Source organism: Myotis nattereri (genome assembly GCF_964212035.1).
Source record: "Myotis nattereri genome assembly, chromosome: 16".
NCBI classification, from domain to species: Eukaryota; Metazoa; Chordata; class Mammalia; order Chiroptera; family Vespertilionidae; genus Myotis; species Myotis nattereri.
This window is the reverse complement of record NC_138091.1, coordinates 38,217,648-38,238,131: the sequence shown is the minus strand read 5'-3', so window position 1 is coordinate 38,238,131 and position 20,484 is coordinate 38,217,648. Positions and strand designations below refer to the sequence as shown.

The following is a 20,484-nucleotide window of genomic DNA, read 5'->3' as shown; positions in this document are numbered from 1 at the left end:
GTGTGTGTGTGTGTGTGTGTGTGTTCCACAATAAAACAAAGGCCCTGGTGGGGGAGGGTCTCTGGATAGGTCAGTGAGCAGGCTGAGGGCAGAGCTGAGTCTTATCTGACCTTTCCTTCTTAATTTTTTATTCTTCCCCACCTTAATTCCTCAGTTCCCCAGCGTCTTCCAACGGGCAGCACTTCAGGACTGGCTATTTCGGGAACTGGCTCACAGGGCGTAGTTCTGGCTCTTAAACCCCATTTTTCCCTGAGTGGTACAAAAGCAAACTGCTCTTCTAGATAAGCCAAAGGGCACCGGGCAGGCCTGCCTCCAAGGAGCAGCCCCAGGGCAGGGCTCTGGGTAGGACCTGGCTGAGAAGTGTAAGGATCTCGTAGGCTGTGGGAGGCACAGGTCTCTGTGACCTTGGCTCTAGTCTCCAAGCTCAGCTTTATTTATTTGTTTATTGACTTAGAAATATGTTTTTATTGATTTTTAGAGAGAGGGAAAGAGAGAGGGAGAGATAGAAACATTGATGTGAAAGGAGCATCACTGATCGGTTGCCTCCTGCACGCCCCCTACTGGGGATGGAGCCCACCACCTGAGCACGTGCCCTGACCGGAATTGAACTGGTGGCCTCTTGGTGCATGGTTGATACTCCATCCACTGAGCCACAATGGCTGGGCTTATTTATTTATTTTAACTGTGGTACAGCATACCTCACACTTGCCATTTTAATCACTTTTAAGTGTACATTTCAGGGGCATTAAATCCATTCACAATATTGGACAACATCACCACCATCCATCTCCACAAGTCCTTCATCTTCCCAAACTGAAACTTCCTCCCCACTGAACAAAACCCCCTCCTCTCCTCAGCCCCAACGACATGCAGGCTACTCTGTGTCTTTGTGAATGTGACTAAGCTCCGCCTGTTCATCTGTCAAAGGAGGTGGTTGAAAGCATGATCTTAAGTTGCCTTTCAGTTATGACATTCAGAGCCTCAGTCTGTGCCCAGTCAGTCTGGAAGCATCCACCCCCCTGAGCATGCTGGTGAGCAGGGAGTCATCAGTCGCTTCTACGAGTCACTTAACCCTTATCCACCCTTGACTCCAAGACCACAGAGGTATTGGCCTTTAAGCCCGAGTTTCCCCTTCAAGTCTGAATTAAGTCAGGGATCTCAGGGGCCCAGTTACCGGGTTTCCGCGGCATTCACATTGGCCGGAGTCCTGCTTGGATGGTTCTTTGTACTGTGAACCTGATGGAGAACATCCTACATAGGAGATGGAGACCTGGGGTTTGGTCTCAACTCTGCCCTTAGCACAGTGGTTCTCAGCCTTGGCTGCACATTAGAATCACCTGGGAATCTTTTTAAAATCCTGATTTCTGGGCCCCATCCTCCAGAAATTCTGTTTCTTTGTTACTAATGTTGTGGCCCCACCCCATAATAAAGAAACAATTTCCAGAGGATTAGGCCCAGAAATCAGGATTTTAAAAAGATTCCCAGGTGATTCTAATGTGCAGCCAAGGTTGAGAACCACTGCCTTAGCAGGTTATATGACTTGACCCCTCATTTCTCCCCCTGTCCCCAGTGGTAGTTTTCTCATTAATTCTCAACAAAATGCCCCTGACCCATGCAGAATTGCTGTAAACACCTCAGTGTCCCTCAGGAGCGTATGTGGCCCTAAGGTGGATAAGGAAGGGCTGTGGTGGGCAGGTGGGTTCTTTAAAATTAGGAGGAGGGGGCCCCAGCCAGGTGGTTCAGTTGGTTGGAGCGTCCTTCCATACACCAAAAAGTTTGCAGGTTTGATTTCCAGTCAGGGCACATATCCAGGTTGTGGGTTTGATACCTGCTTGGGGCATGGATGGTAGGCAACTAATCTCTCTCTCTCTCCCTCTCCCTCCCTCCCTCCCTCCCTTCTTCCTTCCCTCTCCCTTTTTCTCTCTCTAAAAATCAATAAACAAGTCCTTGGGTGATGATTAAAAAGCACGGTAATAATAAAATAAATGAAATGGGGAGGCGGGGGACATCTCTTCCAACTCCATGCCTCCCACTGGGTCATGGCCATGGCCATGCAAGTCTGCTATTCTGTCTACTCAGCGCCTACCATATGTTGACATATAGTTAATCTGACATCTTGTCCCAGCAATTACTCTTAGTCTATGGCAAGGAAACCTCTTGGTCTTTGATCTTCTCCCCTTTCCAATTGTAAGATGATAGAAGCATCGAACAGACCATCCAACCTCAGAGGGAAGGCAGGGGAAGCGTGGTGGTGAGAGATCAACCAAAGGATTTGTATGCATGTATATAAGTATAACCCATGGACACAGACAGTAGAGGGATAAGGGCATGTGTGTGTGTGTGGGGGGGGGGGTGCGGGGGCGGGGAGGGTGTGGGAAGGACCAGGGAGAGATCAATGGGGGGGAAAGGAGACATATGTAATACTTTAAGTAATAAAGAATTAAATTAAAGGGAAAAAAAGATGATTTGTTACCACATGTTAGGGAAGGAAGGAGAGGGGTGCCCAGAACTAGAAAAATCATATCAGAAAGAAACCAAATTGAGAGCTTTTGTGTCTCTGTAATCTTCTGTTTCTTAGGGAAACGGAGAAAATGCTGATAATGCCTCATGGTTTAGATCTGCAAGCTTAGCACTTGAGATTTCCCAAAGTTCTTGTTCCCTTTTCACTTCTTTGCAAACCTGAGTCAGCAGTAGCCGCTCTAGTTATGGCTGATGATTAGGCTGAAGCAGTGATGTAGTGGTCTGAAGAGGTGAGCGGTTAGAGAAAGTAGTCGAGGTTACAGTGTGGTGCCTCTCTCCTAACACGTAAGCAGACCCTGTGGCTGAGGACTTCCTGCAGGGTAATTGGTTTCTCCCCTGAGCTCTGTGAGTTAGATAGCGGTGTCTGCCCGGGGCTTGTTCCTAGCTCTGGTGCTCTGGGTTGCAGGGGGACCTGGAGTCAACCCCTACCTCATACCCACCACTTCTCTGTCACCGACTTCCTCCTCTCTGTCTGGTCCTGGCTAAGCCAAGGAATGATTTCATTTTCTTTCTCTCTCCTTATTCTCCTAGAGAAATGATGGCTGTGTGGGGAGCCTCTCTGTAAACGCAGGGCGGTCCACGGCTCTCAGCAGCTTCCTCAGCCCGGCTGAGCCACGATTGTGTCAACTGTAATTTTTGGCCAGGGAAGCTTACCTCTGACTCGGCACATTTTATTGGGCTCCAGCTAATTCTGAAAATACGTTATAAAGTGGCTCGCAGGTTATCCAAAGCAAAACCCATTAGCCTATGTCTACAATGGATTTTGAAACAGAAGGGTAAAGTGGTTTACTACAATTAGCAACACGGTCAAGTTCTTCCCTGTGAAAGAACTCCAGTCTGAGTGAGATTTCCAGCGCTTTGAGCAATGGTTCTCAATGTAGGCGACATTTGGCCATGTCTGGAGACATTTTTGGTTGCCATAACCTGGGGGGAGGGGGATGCTACAGCCTGTAGTGAGTGGAGGCCTGGATGCTGCTGGACACCTCCCAGGGCACAGGACAAGTCCCCAATCAAAGACTGCTCCAGACCAGGATGCCGAGAGTGCCAATGTTAAGAAACCCGGCTTATCTGACCGGTTTGGCTCACTGGATAGAGCGTCGCCTGGGGACTGAAGGGTCCCAGGTTCGATTCCGGTCAAGGGCATGTACCTTAGTTGCAGGCACATCCCCGGTGGGGGGTGTACAGGAGGCAGCTGATCGATGCTTCTCTCTCATCGATGTTTCTAACTCTCTATCCCTCTCCCTTCCTCTCTGTAAAAAATCAATAAAATATATTAAAAAAAGAAAAGAAAAGAAACCCGGATTAGAGGAATTCACCTCCCGAGATCTTCTAATAGCAGAGCTGGTTTTCCTCTCTAGGTGCCCTGTGCCCACCTTGGGAGGTGTCTTGGGCACGTCCCCCTGACAACTCCAGGCCCTGAGAAAAGATGCCCAGTCCTGCTCCAGACACTAACCTAAGCCTTTTGGTCAGACAGAGCCCGCCTTCCTGGCTGAGTATCTGCTCACTCAGCCTCCACCTTCTGCTTCCCTTTGCCTGGGATTCAGACGAACAGATGTTTCTCAAGGGGGAGAAACCCGGTGAACCAGGAGTAGCTGGCCATTTAGAAAATAGAACAGAGGGCTTCTGTCCCATGTCCCCTCTGGGAGGGCGAGAGGAGCACGAGGGCCAGTCCGCCCCATCCCCCCCCCCCCCCCCCCCCCCCCGCCAAGGCCCAGAGTAGCCCAGGCTTGTACTTCGAGAGGGTAAAAACATACTCGGGCGGGGGAGCAGGGGGGAAGGATACTGCTCTCCAGATTCTATTTTTGTTGTGGTTCCTCTATTACCAAAAAAAACCCACAAAACAACCCCACAGAAACTTGTGTACAGAAACTTGGTGTATATCAGCAGGCTCAAATGTTAGCATTTTGTGCTCAGATTGCTTTAGGAAACACGGACTGAGGCATTCTCCCTAGTTCGTCTCATTCCAGAGCCTTTGGGGCTTTGGGGGAGCAGGAAGCATGGGGTCCTTTGGATCCTCCCAGGTCAGATTTGGGGTGGGGGGTGGGGTGCTGCCCGCCTCACTCAATGTGTGGAAGTTTACACAATGGCTCAGCTTCGCGGTCGGGCTGATTCATCCATTTGGCCATTGCCGCCTGCCTCTGTCCCGGCCAGGACAGAAGGGGCCCCTTAGGAACTGCTGGCCCTGTTCCTTCTGGAGGAGACACACAATGGAGCTGTGATAAGACAGGGCTCGAGGGGGAAGTGGAGTTGTGGAAACAGGATATTTCTAAATTAGAGAAAGAAACAGAAGGGTGTAACAGGTGGGCCCCAAGACTTAGGAGGGACCAGGTTTGAGCATGGGCAGCTGGTAGAAACTGAGGTCCTTTGGAGAGCTCCCACCAGTAAGACTGGGGACTTGAGGAGGGGTTATGGCCTTCCTGCCTTCACCCCACAGCCATCAAGAATGGCAACCACCCCCAGTTCGCATCTACATCTCCTCTCGGGGCCTTCCTCAGATAACAAGAGGTCCCTGTGGCTTCTCCGTCTTTATGCCTATGTCTACAGTCTCTAGGAATCAGTGGGTCACTGACTATTCACAAACTCTGCTATTAGTGGGGGCCTGGTCTTGCCCAATGGGGCAAATCATACCCCTTTCTTGCCTCTTGCAGTGAAAACTAACTCTAACTAATGCAGTCAGGGACAATTCAGCCCCCTGTTCTCACTGATTTTTCTTTTAATATATTTTTTTAAATTGATTTCAGAGAGAGGAAGGGTGAGGGAGAGAGAAACATCAATGATGAGAATCATTGATCAGCTGCCTCCTGCATGCCCCACACTGGGGATCGAGCCCGCAACCCGGGTGTGTGTTCTGACCGGGAATCGAACCGTGAACTCCTGGTTCATAGGTCAATGCTCAACCACTGAGCACACTGGCCAGTCTCATTGGCTTTTCTTACCCCTACTCTCTTCCTGACATTTGGCCAGGGCCATTTTCATCACTGAAGCCTGGCAGGGCCAGCTAGTCCCAGCATGCACTCTGGCAAGAAGACAGTGTGGTCTCTGGACAGTTGAAACGAGTCTCCTCAGGGACAGGGATGTGGCAGTCCTGCCCTTCAGACCAGCACTTAGGCCACACATGCCAAGCGTGTCAGCAATGTTTATACTTTCTGCTCCATTGATTCCACTCCGGGAATGGACAGGCTAGTAAGGCATATGAAAATAGCTTTATTCCCAAAGAAGATACTGGCAGCATTATTTAAAATAGCAAAAACTTGGAAAGAACCTAAATTATTAAAGTAAGGAACTGGATAAGTAAATAAACATCCATCAAATGATTATTATGCAGCTGCTAACAATGTTTAAGAAGGTACCAGAAAATGTTTACAAAATCATGCAATGTGAAAAAGATAGGCTATAAAATGGCAGGTACTGTATAATTATAACTCCAAAAGAAGCCTACTGGTAGCAGAAAAGATGAAAAGTGTCAATAGGGTTCAAAGAGTAGAACTGGAGATACTTTTATCTGTTATTTTCTATGGTTTTCAGCTTTGTTCCTAAAATAATAGGTGGTACTAATTTTTTTAAAAACTGTTTAAAATGTCAAGTGAGCCTTGGCCAGTGTGGCTCAGTTGTTGAGGTTGAGCGTTGTCCCATGCAACGAGGGGTTGCTGGTTTGATTCCCAATCAGGACACATGCATGAGTTGCAGGTTCAATCCCCAGTAAGGGGCATGCAGAGGCAGCCAATTAATGTTTCTCTCTCCCTCTCTCTGAAATCAACACAAACATATATATGTCATTTAAATATCAAATAAGCTGGCCAGGGGCAGTCTATGCTTGTCACATAAAGCTACAGGGCCCAGGGGAAGCTGTCTGGGCAAAAGAACCATAAACTTGGGAACCCAGTAAGCTTGTGGGTCTGGCATCTGCTGCATCATCTCCCCCTTTCCCTTCTGGGATCAGCCCCTGAGATGCTGGGGTGGGAGGACCCAAACATGCTCTCTTTGCATTGCTCACTTCCCTGTTACCCTTTGTTTTACAGATTTCATGGAAAACAGATATTCTGTAAGTATACATTTTATATGCATCATTTAAAAAAAATAGTCCATTGAACAGTGAAATATTTCCAGACTCACCCAGATTCTGCATTCCCACTGATTATACCCATGTACTGGCCTCGTCTGTTTCAGACCAGGAGCCCTGGGCCCATGGATATTGGGTTATTAGACCAGCCAGCTTTGCTGGGCCAGTTGCTCTCCCACTGTTTGCATCATTGCATCTCAGCCCAGCACTTGGGCCACACATGCCCAGAGTGTCACATATGAAGGGAGACCCTGGAAACACCCTCCCAGAGAACTGGGAATCTAGGGCACTTAGCTCCAAACAAGCCAAGTTCATATTTCCTGCTAGCCCAGGGTCCAGGCTTGGGAGGAAGGCTTGCAGAAGTCCAAGTTCAAATGTTGCAAAGACCCATCTCCCCCTGTCTTCCCACTCCCAGCCTTTTTATGAGCCATGCAGCAGTGCAGGAGTGAAGGGCAGCTTGCATCTTCAGAGATGAAGAATTTGCCCCACTAACCTGTTTCTTTGAGGTCTGGGAAGAACTTGCAGCAAGACTGCTGGTAGCCCTTCCAATGGGCCCCCTGGCTTCCTTTCTTTGCCTGAGTCTTCCTTCTTATAAAACAGAGAAGTCATTATGCCTTTGACAGACAGGAAGCGCTGACATTCTTATTGTGGAGGAAAGCTATCAGTTTAAAGACAAAAGGAATGGATGAATGTCTTTTTCTAACCTAACCCCCCCCCCCCCAAGACTTCTGAGATCAGAGACTTTAAAAATATATATTTTATTGATTTCAGAGAGGAAGGGAGAGGGACAGAGAGAGATAGAAACATCAATGATGAGAGGGAATCATTGATCGGTTGCCTCCTGCACACTCCCCACCGGGGATTGAACCCACAACCCGGGCATGTGCCCTGACGGTGACCTCATGGTTCATAGGTCAACACTCAACCAGTGAGCCAGCGGCCGGGCTGAAATTAGAGACTATTACATGGGAAGGGCAGGGAGCCCAATTGATAGGTGAGAAAACCGAGACCCAAATTGGCAAAACAGCTTGCCCAGGGTTACCCAGCTAGTTCATAGCAGAGCCAGGACTGGAATTTAGGTGTCCAGGCTCCCTCCTCCCCTAGCCAGTCCATGACACAAGACTCCCTCCAAAAAGTGATGTCACTGTCCCAGCCATCATGGCCCGGAAAGAGTGGAAGGTGAGACCGTTGTTCCATGGGCAGTGTGGGACCCAGATGAGGAGACGCTGCAGTACACATGGCTGTGTCCACCCAAGGCAGGTCTGCTGGACCTGCAGGACCGGCTTATTTACTTTGTCTCCAATCCAAATGGTCTCTCTGGACAGAGGCTCCAAGGTCCAGGACAGACAGAACTTTCCCTTTCCCCAGAAGCTGGCCCGTGAGCCCAGAAATCTGCTCCCAGGATGCTCCCGAGAGCCCACCCAGGGCTGGTCCTGCTCTCCAAAATACTCAAGTCTTTTGGTGGGAGAGCAGGGGTTCCCAGCCGTTGGAAGGAATTTTGAATCTTTAAGTGAAAGCATTTTGTTTATAAGAGAAGCAGGTATAGTTTCCTCCTGGTGGGTGAGGATTAGGAGAAAATTAATTGAATTGCCCAGCAGGGAAATGGGAGGGGATTTCCTTCCTGAAATCAAACCTGGCAATCATTCCCAGTTGTTTAATGGCCGGTGCTTCTGAAAACATATTGGAGGAAATATCTTAACAATGAGATAGCCACTCAGCCAAATACCAATTTAGTATTGTTTGACTTACTTCAATGGCACACTCTGACTTCATTTTCCTCTGCCATTTTTGCCTTGTTTATAAATTGTATTTGTGGCGGAGGGAGGCAGACAGATAACGTGGAAGAGAACACCCAGTCCTTAAGCGAAAGGGGGGAATCTGGGCCTGCGTGGGTCTGGGGATCTTGGAAAGAACCTTGCCTTCTTACTGAAGAAAGGCAACTCCCATTTGCAACTCACCTCCTCCCTCCTGGGAGCCAGCCCGCAGCGAGGCTGCAGTGGGCCTTGCCCAGGAGCTGGGATCAGGAGCCTGGAGTGTGAGGTCCAGTTCTCCAGACATCTTTTGGGTGATCCTGTCTTCCTCAAGCTTCCTGATCTGTAAAATGGAGATGATGACAACAACACAAACAATAATTACCTATTAGGAGTTTCTTCAGGGTTAAATGAGAAACATGTGCAAGGTGCCATGCAAACTATCATTTAAAAGCTAGTTTATGATCTATTTTGAAGTTCTTCTCATCAAACGCTGTGGCGGTTTGGGTGTGGATGTAGGAACTTCGCCTGGCCTTGAGATGTTCCCCGTCACAGAGGGGAACCAGGCACCCGCTTACCCAAGGCACAGGATTCAACCAAAGCCAGGCTTTGACACAGGATCAGAGACCCCCATTAAAACTGGACTTTTTTTCCTTGTTAGCCACTGATCAGCCCTGTCACTGTGGGCAGATTCTCAGGGCATCAGTTTTCTCATCTGGAAGTTGTAAGTTTTAAAGCCGCCTCCCCCGGTTGTTGCAGAATTAAATGAGCACCTAGCAGACCTGGTTTATTGGAAATGCTCATAAGGGGCACAGTCTAGAAGCAGGAAGTAGAGATCCCCTCGGGGTGTTCGAAGCAAAATGACCTTTGGCCAGAAAGCAGGGCGATTTCGTCTCTGTCCGTGCGCGGCTGACGGCTGGCTCTGATTTAAGCACAGGCCTTAGGTGGGAGCGTGTTCACCTTTACTTCAAAATCCCCGGGCGCAGCGGACTGTGGCCCAGCCCTTCCTGTCTGGGGGGCTGGTCTGACAGCAGCTGCCCAAGTGCTGGTTTCCCTCGGAGGAGAGCAGAGGTGACTGGGGAGGGACTTGGTCTGGGCCCTGCAAAAAGGCTGGACCAGGGTCGCCCTCCGGTGGAGGAGGAAATGGGGGGGGGGGGGTAGCTGCCAAGGCTGGCGGGCCTCCAGCCCCTGGGCCAGCACAGCTCTCTTGGCCCGCCCGCCTGGGTCTCTCCTGGCAGAGGAGGAGGCAGAGCCTTGGGCTTCCAGCTGAAGCCCCTCAGACCTTCATCCTGCTCCACCTCTGAACTCCTACCGTTTGTTAGGACCTCTTCCACCTTCTAATTCACAGCAGGGTTGCTTGTCAAGAATTCCAGGATATAAAATTGGGGGTGGGGAGCGGGGAGCGTGTCAGGTTCTTGCATCCTCAGCATAGAGAACTGCCTGGGTAAGATAGGGGTCTAGTCACTGATGAGGATGGGGTTGGGAGGTGACATAAATACCATATGAAGCAGTTAGAGAACACTACAAGAGGGCATATGGAATGCCTTTTTTTATTGTTATAAAACATACACAACATAAAATTTACCATTTTAACCATTAAATATTTTTATTGATTGATTTTAGAGTGAGAGAGAAAATGGAAAGAGAAGAGAGAGAGAGAGAGAGAGAGAGAGAGAGAGAGAGACATTGATTTGTTGTTCCACTTACTTACGCATTCATTGGATGATTCTTGTATGTGCCCTGACCAGGATCAAGCCTGCAGTCTTGGTGTATCGGGACAACGCTCTAACCAACTGAGCTTCCTGGCCGGTTTTAACCATTTTTAAGTGTACAGTTTAGTGACGTGAAGTACACTCACGTTGTTGTGCCATCATCACCACCGTCCACCCACAGGACTTTTTCATCATCCCAAACCAAAACTCTGTACCCCTTTAACAACACTCACCCCCTTGTCCCCTAGCCCTTGGCAACCACTAATCTACTCTGTCTCTCTAAATTTGAATACTCTGGGGACCTCATAGAGGTGGAATCATACAACATTTGTTCCTTTGTGTCTGCCCTAGTTCACTCAGCCTAGCATTTTCAAGGTGGATCCATGTTGAAATCTATCAGAATTTCATTCCTTTTTAAGGCAGAATCATATAATTTGAAAACATTCAAGGTTGGTCATCAGTGTTCATTCCTTCATTTTTTAAATTAAAACACAGACCTAGAGAAGGTCCATCTTATGTTAGAGGCAGGGCTGGAGCAAGAAGACAGGTCTCTCTTGACTTCACTAGTCTTCCTCGGTGGGTAAATGTAGCACCCAGGGGACGTAGTGCTGGGCGCACAGTGGGTGCTGGAGGGAGTTGGTTGGTAGTCTGCTGTGCCACAGGCACACGGGCAGTAGAGGCTGCAAGCCCTCCAGAGCAGGCATGAAGCGAGGGGGAAATGAGTGTGGGCGGTGCCGGCAGAAGACAGCCTTGCTTTGGAGTTCCTTTAAGAAGCGCTGTCTGCATTTCGGCATGCCAGTCTTCGGTCCTGAAGGGTGTGACCATACCTTGTCTTGTGTCTTGTCACTACAGAGAACGGAAGGCTCCCTTGATGGCACTTAGAACTGCGAGAGCGGACACTCGTCCCCGGAAGGACATCCACATTCTAAGAAGAGCAGATGATTCCCGATTCCAAGAGCTCTGTGCACTTATTTCTGAACCTGCCCTGCTCCCACTGAACAAAGCAATTCCTCAGGCCAAGCCACCAGTTCTTAAAGCCATCTTGCTGCCTTGATGTTGTGGGTAGAGAGATACAGCGGGGCTGGCTAATTTCCCCCCCGGCCCACCTCCCCCCCAGTCGGAGCATCCTGGGGCATGGGGAGCAGCAGAAGGAGGTTCAGAGTCAGCAGGCCATTGGAATATTTTGAAACTTGAATATTTTGTCTTGTACAGAGATAAAGAACTTTTCCAAGTACCTTCATACACGGAAACCTGGTTTGTTTTTCTGGTTTGATTTATTTTTTATTTTTTATTTTATTTTTTGTAGTGGATCACTTCTAGCAAATGGCCTGGCTTAGGGGCTGGTGTTTCTCTCTTTGTCTTCGGTCCTTCGAAGGCCTGCAGTTCTGGGTAGTCCCTGCTCCTCGGACGTGCATAGCACTGACCGGACAGCGGCACCTTGTCCCTCTGCAACCTTGCCCGACACAAATGGGAGAACAACGCTGCTTGGAAGCAACCCCATCGATATGTCAACTTGAAGACAATGTTCACCCCAGGCAATGCACAAAGCAGAAAATGAAGCTGGACAGCACAGATGTGCTTAAGCTGCTTTTCTGTATCCTTTCTTTTCCTCTCCCACGCTGAAGGCTGAGCAACAGGAAGATGGTTGCCTACAGCGAATATTATTTTTAATAGAAGAATGAAATGCATATTTTTCTTACTAATTTTTTTTTATTTATTCCTTGCTAAAGAAATGGTCTCCTGAGGTCTTACGATGTTTCCGATGGTGTCCTGAGTGGGTGAGTGAGAGGCTGCTGCCCTCTCCAGTGGAATTTCACTAGCGAGCTCACCAAACCGAGACCGCTCCCTCCAGCTGCCTCCATGACACAGCTGCAGGCACTCTGGCGGGTGTTGTATTCAATAAACTTGATCTTTATTCTTCAAAGACCTGTGAAATGTCATCTTCTGAGAGGCCGTATGCATAAAGGATATCTGTAGTGCTCAAGGACTCCGCAGGCCTGCTGAAGTCACAGAGAGAACCAACAGGTCCCATCAGTGAGGCTTCTGTGCCTCACTGAAGTCAGGGCCGGGGGGCAGCCAGTCTCAAACACTGAGTCATTAATATCCATTGGCTGGGGCTTCGGTGTTCGCTGCCCAACTGAAGGCTCTGAGACTGTCCTTGGCAGACAGCGTTGACAGATTAAACAAAAACCAACCAAACCTCCCCAAACCCAGGATGCCCAGTTAAATTTGAATTTCACATAAATGAATAATCGAGTATAAGTATGTCCCATGTCATGTTTGGTACGTATTTATACTATAAAAGTATTCATTGACCTGAAATTTGCATTTAACTAGGATCCAATATTTTATCTGGCAACCCTACTGGTAAAGCACCCTCCCACCCCTTGGGGTCCATGTTCCTCAGCGGCCTCAGATCTCACGACCCCCCGGCTGGGTCCCAGTCAGAGCACCACCCCACTGGGCTAAAGGCAGAGGGAGATCTGAGTGAGTCCTGGCTCTGCTAGATTCCAGCTGCAGAAACTTGAACTTCAGAGCTTCAGATTCTTTATCTCTAAAATGAGATTAAACAAATGGTTCATAACATTGACAGGGTTTAGACGCCTTTGAAAATACGATGAAAGCTATAGAGGCACAGAGCTGTACCACACACAAAGTTGTGTCCCCAAAAATGTTACACCATTTCCCAGTTTTCAGGGCCATGGACTCGGGTCGGAAGCAAAGGGTTAGATGATTTCTAACAACCTGGCCAGAGCCCCGGATCGCTCCATCAGTCCCGTTGCCGCTACCAGAGCAGGGCCATTGCTGGGGAAGCTGGGAAGACTCTTACTGCTTATGACTTATTTATGGAGCATAAGGGGGTTTTTAATTATTTACCCCCACTGTCTATGTCTCTAAGGAAACCACACACGCAGGGACCCTTCATAGTCGGTTTCAGGACTAAGGATTTCTCTAAATCCAGGACCCTGGTTCACTGTCCCACCCGGATGGCATAACAAAGCATCTTAGGCCAAGCTCATCACTGAACAAGTGTCCGGGCACCGGCACCTTGAGAGGCCTTTTTTCTCCGCGGTCGAACGTGTTAGTTAGAGCGCCCCCTTGTGTACTCACATTGTAACAAGTCATTACAAGGCTTGAAACGCTCTATAGCAACTGCATAGTGGAATTTTCTCCCTCCTCCCAGGAGCCCTAAGAGGTCAGCCACCCATTTCATGAGCCTACCCTGAGCGCCCCATCAGGGTTAACTGATTAACTGAACTCTACTCCCGGACAGAGACTCAAGATGGGCAATTGGACTCCGAGGTCAACAACATGCATTCATTGAAACTGATTTTTCTACCTCAGTGATTTTGCCTCCCTTTGTCCAGAGAGACTTTTAGTTGTCACACCTGAATGGGGTGCTATTGGCACCTGGTGGGTAGGAGAGCCAGGGATGCTGCACTGCACAGGTCAGTCCCCGGTGACAAAAAAAATTACCAAGTCCAACACTCCAGTAGTGCCAAGGTTGAGAAACCCTGCATGAAACCAGCCAGTTAGTTACTCATTTATTTACTCAAGAAACTTTGTTGGGAAAATCTCCTGGGGCCTGGAGACGGAAGAAGAGGCTGACAACCCCAGGAGTACATCAAGTTTATTAAGAGAACTTAGAAACAGAAGCCAGTGCCTTGGGCAGCAGCTAGACCAGTGGTTCTCAATCTTCTGGCCCTTTATTTTTTTAAAAATATATTTTATTGATTTTTTACAGAGAGGAAGGGAGAGAGATAGAGAGTTAGAAACATCGATGAGAGAGAAACATCAATCAGCTGCCTCCTGCACATCTCCTACTGGGGATATGCCCACAACCCAGGTACATGCCCTTGACCAGAATCGAACCTGGGACCTTTCAGTCCGCAGGCCGACGCTCTATCCACTGAGCCAAACCGGTTTCGGCAGCCTTCTGGCCCTTTAAATACAGTTCCTCATGTTGTGACCCAACCATAAAATTATTTTCGTTGCTACTTCATAACTGTAATGTTGCTACTGTTATGAATCGTCATGTAAATATCTGATATGCGGGATGGTCTTAGGCGACCCCTGTGAAAGGGTCGTTCAACCACCAAAGGGGTCACGACCCACAGGTTGAGAGTCACTGAGCTAGACAGCTCATCTCCACCCCCAACAAGGGATGGGGCTTGTTGTCAACAGCCAAGTGGTCCGAGCTAACACAGGTGGCTTGGAGCTACGTGGTTCAGCTCGTGCTTGTTAAACTCTGTAAAATCCAAAGCAGTAAACAACGTAATGGGCCCACTTGTTGATGCAGGAATATTCCCTTCAGGTGATAGGGGTGAGCTGATGGTCAGCTTGCTTCATGAGATGGCGTTGGTCACAGTAAGTACCGGGAATCATTTTGCCTAACAAGTTTGTATCCGTCATGCTCCGTTTTCTCCACATTGTTGGTAGGAAGGTTATAAAAATCAGGGGGCGCCTTCTCTCCTGGGACAAACCACACAGTAGATACAGACTAGCCAAGAGCCAATTGCAACAGTGGGACAAATGCTGTGATGGAGAAATCCAAAGGAAAGAGGGGCACAGGCCTCCGAACATAGACTTTGGGGAACCAAGCAACGTGAGAGGAAGTTGAGTCCAACCAAAGACCTGGGGGTAGGTAGAGTACCAGGAGGAAAAGGTGAGGCCAGGGGCAAGGCTGACAAAGGGGGACATGCGAAGGCCCTGGGGCAAGGGAAGGGATGGTGGTCTCCAGGCACAGCGGAGGGACAGCCTACCAGCCCCAGGTCCCTTCCAGCCCTCGGATTCCATCAGTCCCTTTCATAAAGGCTCTACTGTCCCCTGGGGATTTCTGCCGGCCTCCCATTGGCTCTGCTCAGTCTTTAAGAGTCGGGAGAGGGTCCCTAAAGTTGCTCAGCAAGAACTCAGCTCCACCAGTGTCATTAGCACATTGGGGAGAAAACCTCTGCCACAGGCCAGGTTGGGCCCTGGCTTACACCAGGTGGCTCAAGTGAAAGGGGAACTGGAGGGAGAGGTCTGCCTGCCTGGCTATTTGAGGACCAGTCTCCATGGCTGGGTCCCCAGGGGTGCAGGGGCAGAGCCTGGTGAACCCCTGAGAGTAGGTGCCAAAAGTTGGGAGAGTACACAGTTTCCTGGGAGAGGGTCCTCAGCTGTTACCGGTTTTTCAGAGACACGATCCAACAAAGGGTGAAGAACTACAAAATAACGAAAAGCTTCATGTGTATGGCACAGGATTTTCTCAGTCGAAACCCCCGAAGAGTGGCTACCTCATTTCACATCAAGGGGTCTGCCTCATGGACAGTTTTAAGTCCAAAATCCCCAGCAGGACTTGGCATGCCTTGAAAAAACTGCTCCGGATCAAGCAATAAATGGTGATTTCACTGTTAAAAAATAGCCTTCCTCTCTCAAAATAAGCTACTCAACTGTTTTTGAAATACCAAAGGAATCGGCGATCAGGGTGATTTTAGGGGAGGTCCCAGGGGAAGATCTCAGTATAATATTTAGCAACTCTCCAGGGGTGTCCTTTCAGGGTCAGGGTCTCCACCGATTGATTGGTCCGTGCCAGGGCAGGCGGTCGTTATCCAGAGCAGCTGGTCTGAGGTCAGCCTTGGTGTCACCTGTCTGGTTTGGCTGCTTTTCTGGGCTGAGGCCTAGATGTTATCTCTAGGGAGGAAAGGTCAGGGGTCCAAGCTGCACGACCAGCGATATGCTAGGGAGGAAAGGTCACCCAGGGAGTGAGGTCCCGTCCTTTGCTAGGCACCTGGCCCATTGTCCTTGCTCTGCTCACATTGCCTGCCACACTTTCAGGGAGTCGTGAACTAGGTGGGGGGCGGGGAGGAGCACTATTCAATCCAGTGCAGGGTGACTTGGTCGAGGTGAGCTCAGGTCCTTGCAGCTCTGACTGGCCACGTTTCTAAGATGCTCGTGTAAGTAGGAAGGTATGACAACAGTGATTGACCTTTACATAACAACCTTTCGAGAATCCTCGATCTCTCACTGTACTGTGCTCTCTTGCGTTTTGTGTCTCCTCTCCTGGGAATGTTGTGTTTCTCTCTCTATCGTCCTTCAGCGTTCTCCCTCCCTCTCATCTCTCATCCTTTCCCTGCTTTCTTCTCCTCCATTTCCCCTTTCTCCTCTCGCCCCCAGTTCATTGGCCATCGTACAAAACTGAAGATTATATTTCCTATATTTACGGATGAGTTTTATATCCCCAGTGGTTTATTTTGAGAGCCAATGCATGGAATATTTTCTATTTTTCTCTCTTCTTGGGGGGGGGGGGGGAGGGAGCCTGCAACGATGTTTTCTATCTATAGTTGACCGTCGGTGGATTATTGTTCTGAGAGATGATTGAGTTCATTAGGAAAAAGTCCCCTGTTGCGGCCCTACTTCCTCCAATCCTGGGATGTGCCAGTTTTCCTGGAACCTCTTGGCACAGGAGGGCCTGGCGAGTGCCAGAGACTATCCCATGAGTTTCTGGTGCAGCCACCTCTGCCCTCCTCAGGGCTTGGGTTGTTGGGGCCAGAATTTGCAGCAAGAGGATCAGTTATTAAGAGAACTTAGAGGCAGAAGCAAGCACCTGGGGCAGCGCATGGTCGGGACTTAGAAGGAACCTGGAACTGGGTCCGGGGAAAGGAAAGAGAGTGGATTTCAGTGCCTTCAAAGTGAGGACCGGCCCTAAATCAGCATCCAAAACCCTCTGCAGAAGCTGTCACACCACCAGGCACTAGTTAAAAGTGTGTGTCCCCGGGCTGAGCTGAGCTCAGGGTCCAGGCCGCTGCTCTGGCAGGGTTAGTAAGAACGAGATGGCGAGTGCGGAGGCTCTTCTTTCTACCACGAAGCTTTGGGCCATGACCATCTCGGGAGACCCCTTGGTATTTGCAAATTTACCATCTGAGGTCTTGATTGTTTCGGAAGGGCCTGCAGATTTAGCCGTGAGGCCCTGCCACGGGGCCCCTGGGATAGGGCCACTCACTGAGGTACAGTGTGTTATTAGTGCTCTCTGGGCTCCTTCTGGAGAAGGAACATTCCGTGGGTGTGATGCATCTGTGATGGGGGTACAGAGGGGGCTCAGTTGAAGACACGGTCAGACAGAAAAAAAATGCCTTGAGAAAATATTAAAATATTTATAAATCATATATCTGATAAGGGATTCATATCTAAAATATAGAGAAAGCCCCTAAAACTCAACAACAAGCAACTTGATTAAAAAATGAGCAAGGAAGGGGCCTGACTGGTTGGCTCAGTAGTTGAGCGATGACTCATGAACCAGGAGGTCACCGGTTCAATTCCCAGTGAGGGCTCGATCCCCAGTAGGGGACATGCAGGAGGTAGGGAATTGATGTCTCTCAGAGATGTTTTTATCTCTCTATCCCTTTCCCTTCTTCTCTCTCTAAAATCAATAAAAAACATACTAAAAACAAACAAGCATGGAGAGAGAAAGTAGAAGAGTGGTTGCCAGGGGCTGAAAGGGGAGAATTGAGTTATCATTTAGTGGTTGTTTAATCTTTCAGTTTTGCAAGATGGATGGTGGTAATGGTTGTACAGTATGAAGAAATGGTTAAGATGGTAAACTTCATGTTATGTGTATTTTACCACAAAAGGAAAAAAATTTTAAGCACACCAGGCCAAAAAAAAAGAAAAAAATAGCAATTCTTTAAATTAAAAAAAAAGAAAAAGATAAGGGGTGTATTAGAAAAAAATTATTGTCATTTTTAAATATGTTGACTAGTATTCACTCAGAGGGTAGTGAGAGGCTTTGTGAAAACAACACCTGGTTTTGAAAAAGCATTTCTGCCCTGGCTGGTTTGGCTCAGTGGATAGAGAGTCAGCCTGGGGACTCAAGGGTCCTGGGTTCGATTCCAGTCAAGGACACATGCCCAGGTTGCCAGCTCAATCCCCAGTAGGGGATGTGCAGGAGGCAGCCAATCAATGGTTCTCTCTCATCATTGATGTTTCTATCTCTTTCTTCCTCTCCCTTCCTCTCTGAAATCAATAAAAATATATTTAAAAAAGAAAAAGAAAAAGCCTTCCTAGAAAATAGCAATTGTCCCTGCTCAGTGGTGGAGGACAATTCCCTGGTGACCAGAAGGCGTTTACCAAATGCGCGGTGTCTTTCTTTTGGACACATGATAAACCCTGGCAGATACTTTATGCAACTTGAAGAAACAGAAGTGGCTTCCCTTCCTGTTGCTGGGAGATAGCTGGGCCTGCGGAGAGCCCTGTGGGAAAAGGAAAACAAATGTTGATAGTAAAAACTCATTAAATATTTGTTAAACATTTAAAAATCTAATCCATGAATTAATTGCCCGTGGTTCAATGTTTACCAAGATATGAGACCTCAGATATTTGTGCAAGATATTTCTAGACACGTTGAACTATGTATTCTAGATTTCCTAGTTTTCATCTTTATTTCCAGCTGGAACATCAGAATAGAAGTCACTTGAGGCACAAGAGCTGCATGCTTTAATGCTATACGCTTAGTCTTTGCATTTAAAAGGATTGCATTCTTCAACTGTGGCTTTGGGTTTTTTTTGTAAACATTGGCCAATTTGGGGTCCAATGGATGTCACTCAGTTCCCCTGCACCAGCGCCTCCTGGACGTGAGTTCCGCTGGGTGCTCAGACAGCGGACACTTTGCAATCCCACGTGCTTCCTGTTTAACTCAGCTGCCGAAGAATTCCGAGCCAAATTCTGCACCCCAGTGGAGTAATTTACCACCCTCAAGTGCCTGTTACGTGGGCTCCATCTTCCTTTAGAATCTAAAGTTTAGATGATATCGCTTCCATTTTGATTCCTGACTGTTCCATTTCACATGACCTTTGATCTTGTTGGCTACTTCAGATCCTGTTTGGAAAAGGCCTAGTGCACTAGTAAAAATTAAAGTTGTAGCTTAAAAATTAACGCGTAGAAACAAGTCTTACTTTGGATTATGTTCATTTAGAAGAATATCCCTACAGTCAAAATGGCCTTGGGCCAGTCTTTATGTTGCCCAAAGATCTGGAGCTCATTTCTTCATCAAATGAGGGGATTGGGCTCCGTTATCTTGAAGGTTCCATTAAGATGCATGAATATTTTCTTGTGCAGCTACTGTGTGTCAAACATTGTTATAGGTGTTTAGGATATATTGGGGGGGTGGGGGACAGACAAAAGTCTCTACCCTCATGGAGTTTGGATTCTAACAGAGAGAGGCAGAAATAAACATAATAAGTAGATTATGTGGTATGTGAGGAGGTGGTGAGGCTACGGGGAAAAAAATCAAGAGATTGAAAGGGAACAGGAAGCAGGGCTGGGGGCAGGTGTCAGTGTTTAGTAGGATGGTCTGGGAGAGCCTCATTAAGAAGTGAGATACAGCCCTAGCCGGTTTGGCTCAGTGGACAGAGTGTTGGCCTGCAGACTAAAAGGGTCCCAGGTTCAATTCCGGTCAAGGGCATATGCCCGGGTTTCGGGCTCGATCCCCAGTAGGGGACGTGCAGGAGGCAGCCGATCAGTAATTCTCTCTCATCATTGAAGTTTCTATCTCTCCCTCTCCCTTCCTCTCTGAAATCAATCAATCAATAAATGAAAGAAAGAAAGAAAGAAAGAAAGAAAGAAAGAAAGAAAGAAAGAAAGAAAGAAAAGAAGTGAGATTTGAGCAATGGCTTGAGGGAGCCAAGGACATCAGCCAAGCAGAAGGCTACTGCGGGAAGACATTTCCAGGCAGAGGGAACAAGTACAACAAAGGCCCTAAAGTACGGAGATCAAGGAGGCCAAAGGGCTGGGGGGGGGGGACAGAGGGAGGGAGGGAGGGAGGGAGGGAGAGGCGGGGGACAGCAATAGGAGAAGCACCACTGCTGATTATGGTATAAAAATAAAAGTTGCCTAATTATAAATATAGGGTGTCCCAAAAAAATGTATACACACTTTGAATAATTATTAATTCCAATGGGTTAAATCTAAAGAGAAACACGAATTAAGCTATCAGCTCAAATGTGCATATACATTTGGGGGGGGGCACCCCATAGATATCTTTCTTCATGTACTTGTTCTAATACCTGCTCCTCAAAGTGTGGTCTGCCTTCCTGTCACCTGGCCACTTGTTAGAGTGCAGAATCTTAGGACCCACCCCAGGCCCACTAAATCAGGATGCTAGGATCCAGAACCCATAAACAGAGCAATGTGATTACAAATCGTATGCGAGAAGTCGCGCTCAAAAGAATAGCACCTTTATAAATATGAAGGCATTTCCAATATGCTGTGCTTTACCAGATAGCCTTGCTTGCTTGCTTGCCCTTCATTGCCCTTTCGCAAGGGCTTTTGAGGCCCAAGGCCTACCGAGAGCGCCACCTAGTGGCATAAGAAAATTTACACAGGACAAGGATATGTAGAATTCAAATATGATGTTTAAAGTAATTGCAGTTTTAACACAATTGGCTTGGACTTTCCAAGTATCTACATA

At 48.1% G+C, this 20,484-nt stretch overlaps 1 protein-coding gene across 3 annotated transcripts in view; it reads left to right on the top strand.

Annotated features, from left to right (window-relative positions):
* Nucleotides 1-12,024, top strand: part of PECAM1 (platelet and endothelial cell adhesion molecule 1) — a 51,029-nt gene extending 39,005 nt beyond the window's left edge. Inside the window, exons 14-16 of one of the 3 annotated variants that reach the window (XR_013996942.1) lie at nucleotides 6,540-6,562; nucleotides 10,896-11,637; nucleotides 11,774-11,964. Coding sequence is in view for 2 of the 3 variants with exons in the window: in XM_081109062.1 (XP_080965188.1) it covers nucleotides 6,540-6,562; nucleotides 10,896-10,925 (53 nt within the window). In the remaining variant the exon portion in view is untranslated. Of the gene's footprint in view, nucleotides 1-6,539; nucleotides 6,563-10,895 lie in introns of all 3 variants that reach the window. The other 2 variants (XM_081109062.1, XM_081109061.1) reach the window with 2 other exon arrangements.
* The last annotated feature ends 8,460 nt before the right edge of the window (nucleotides 12,025-20,484 follow it).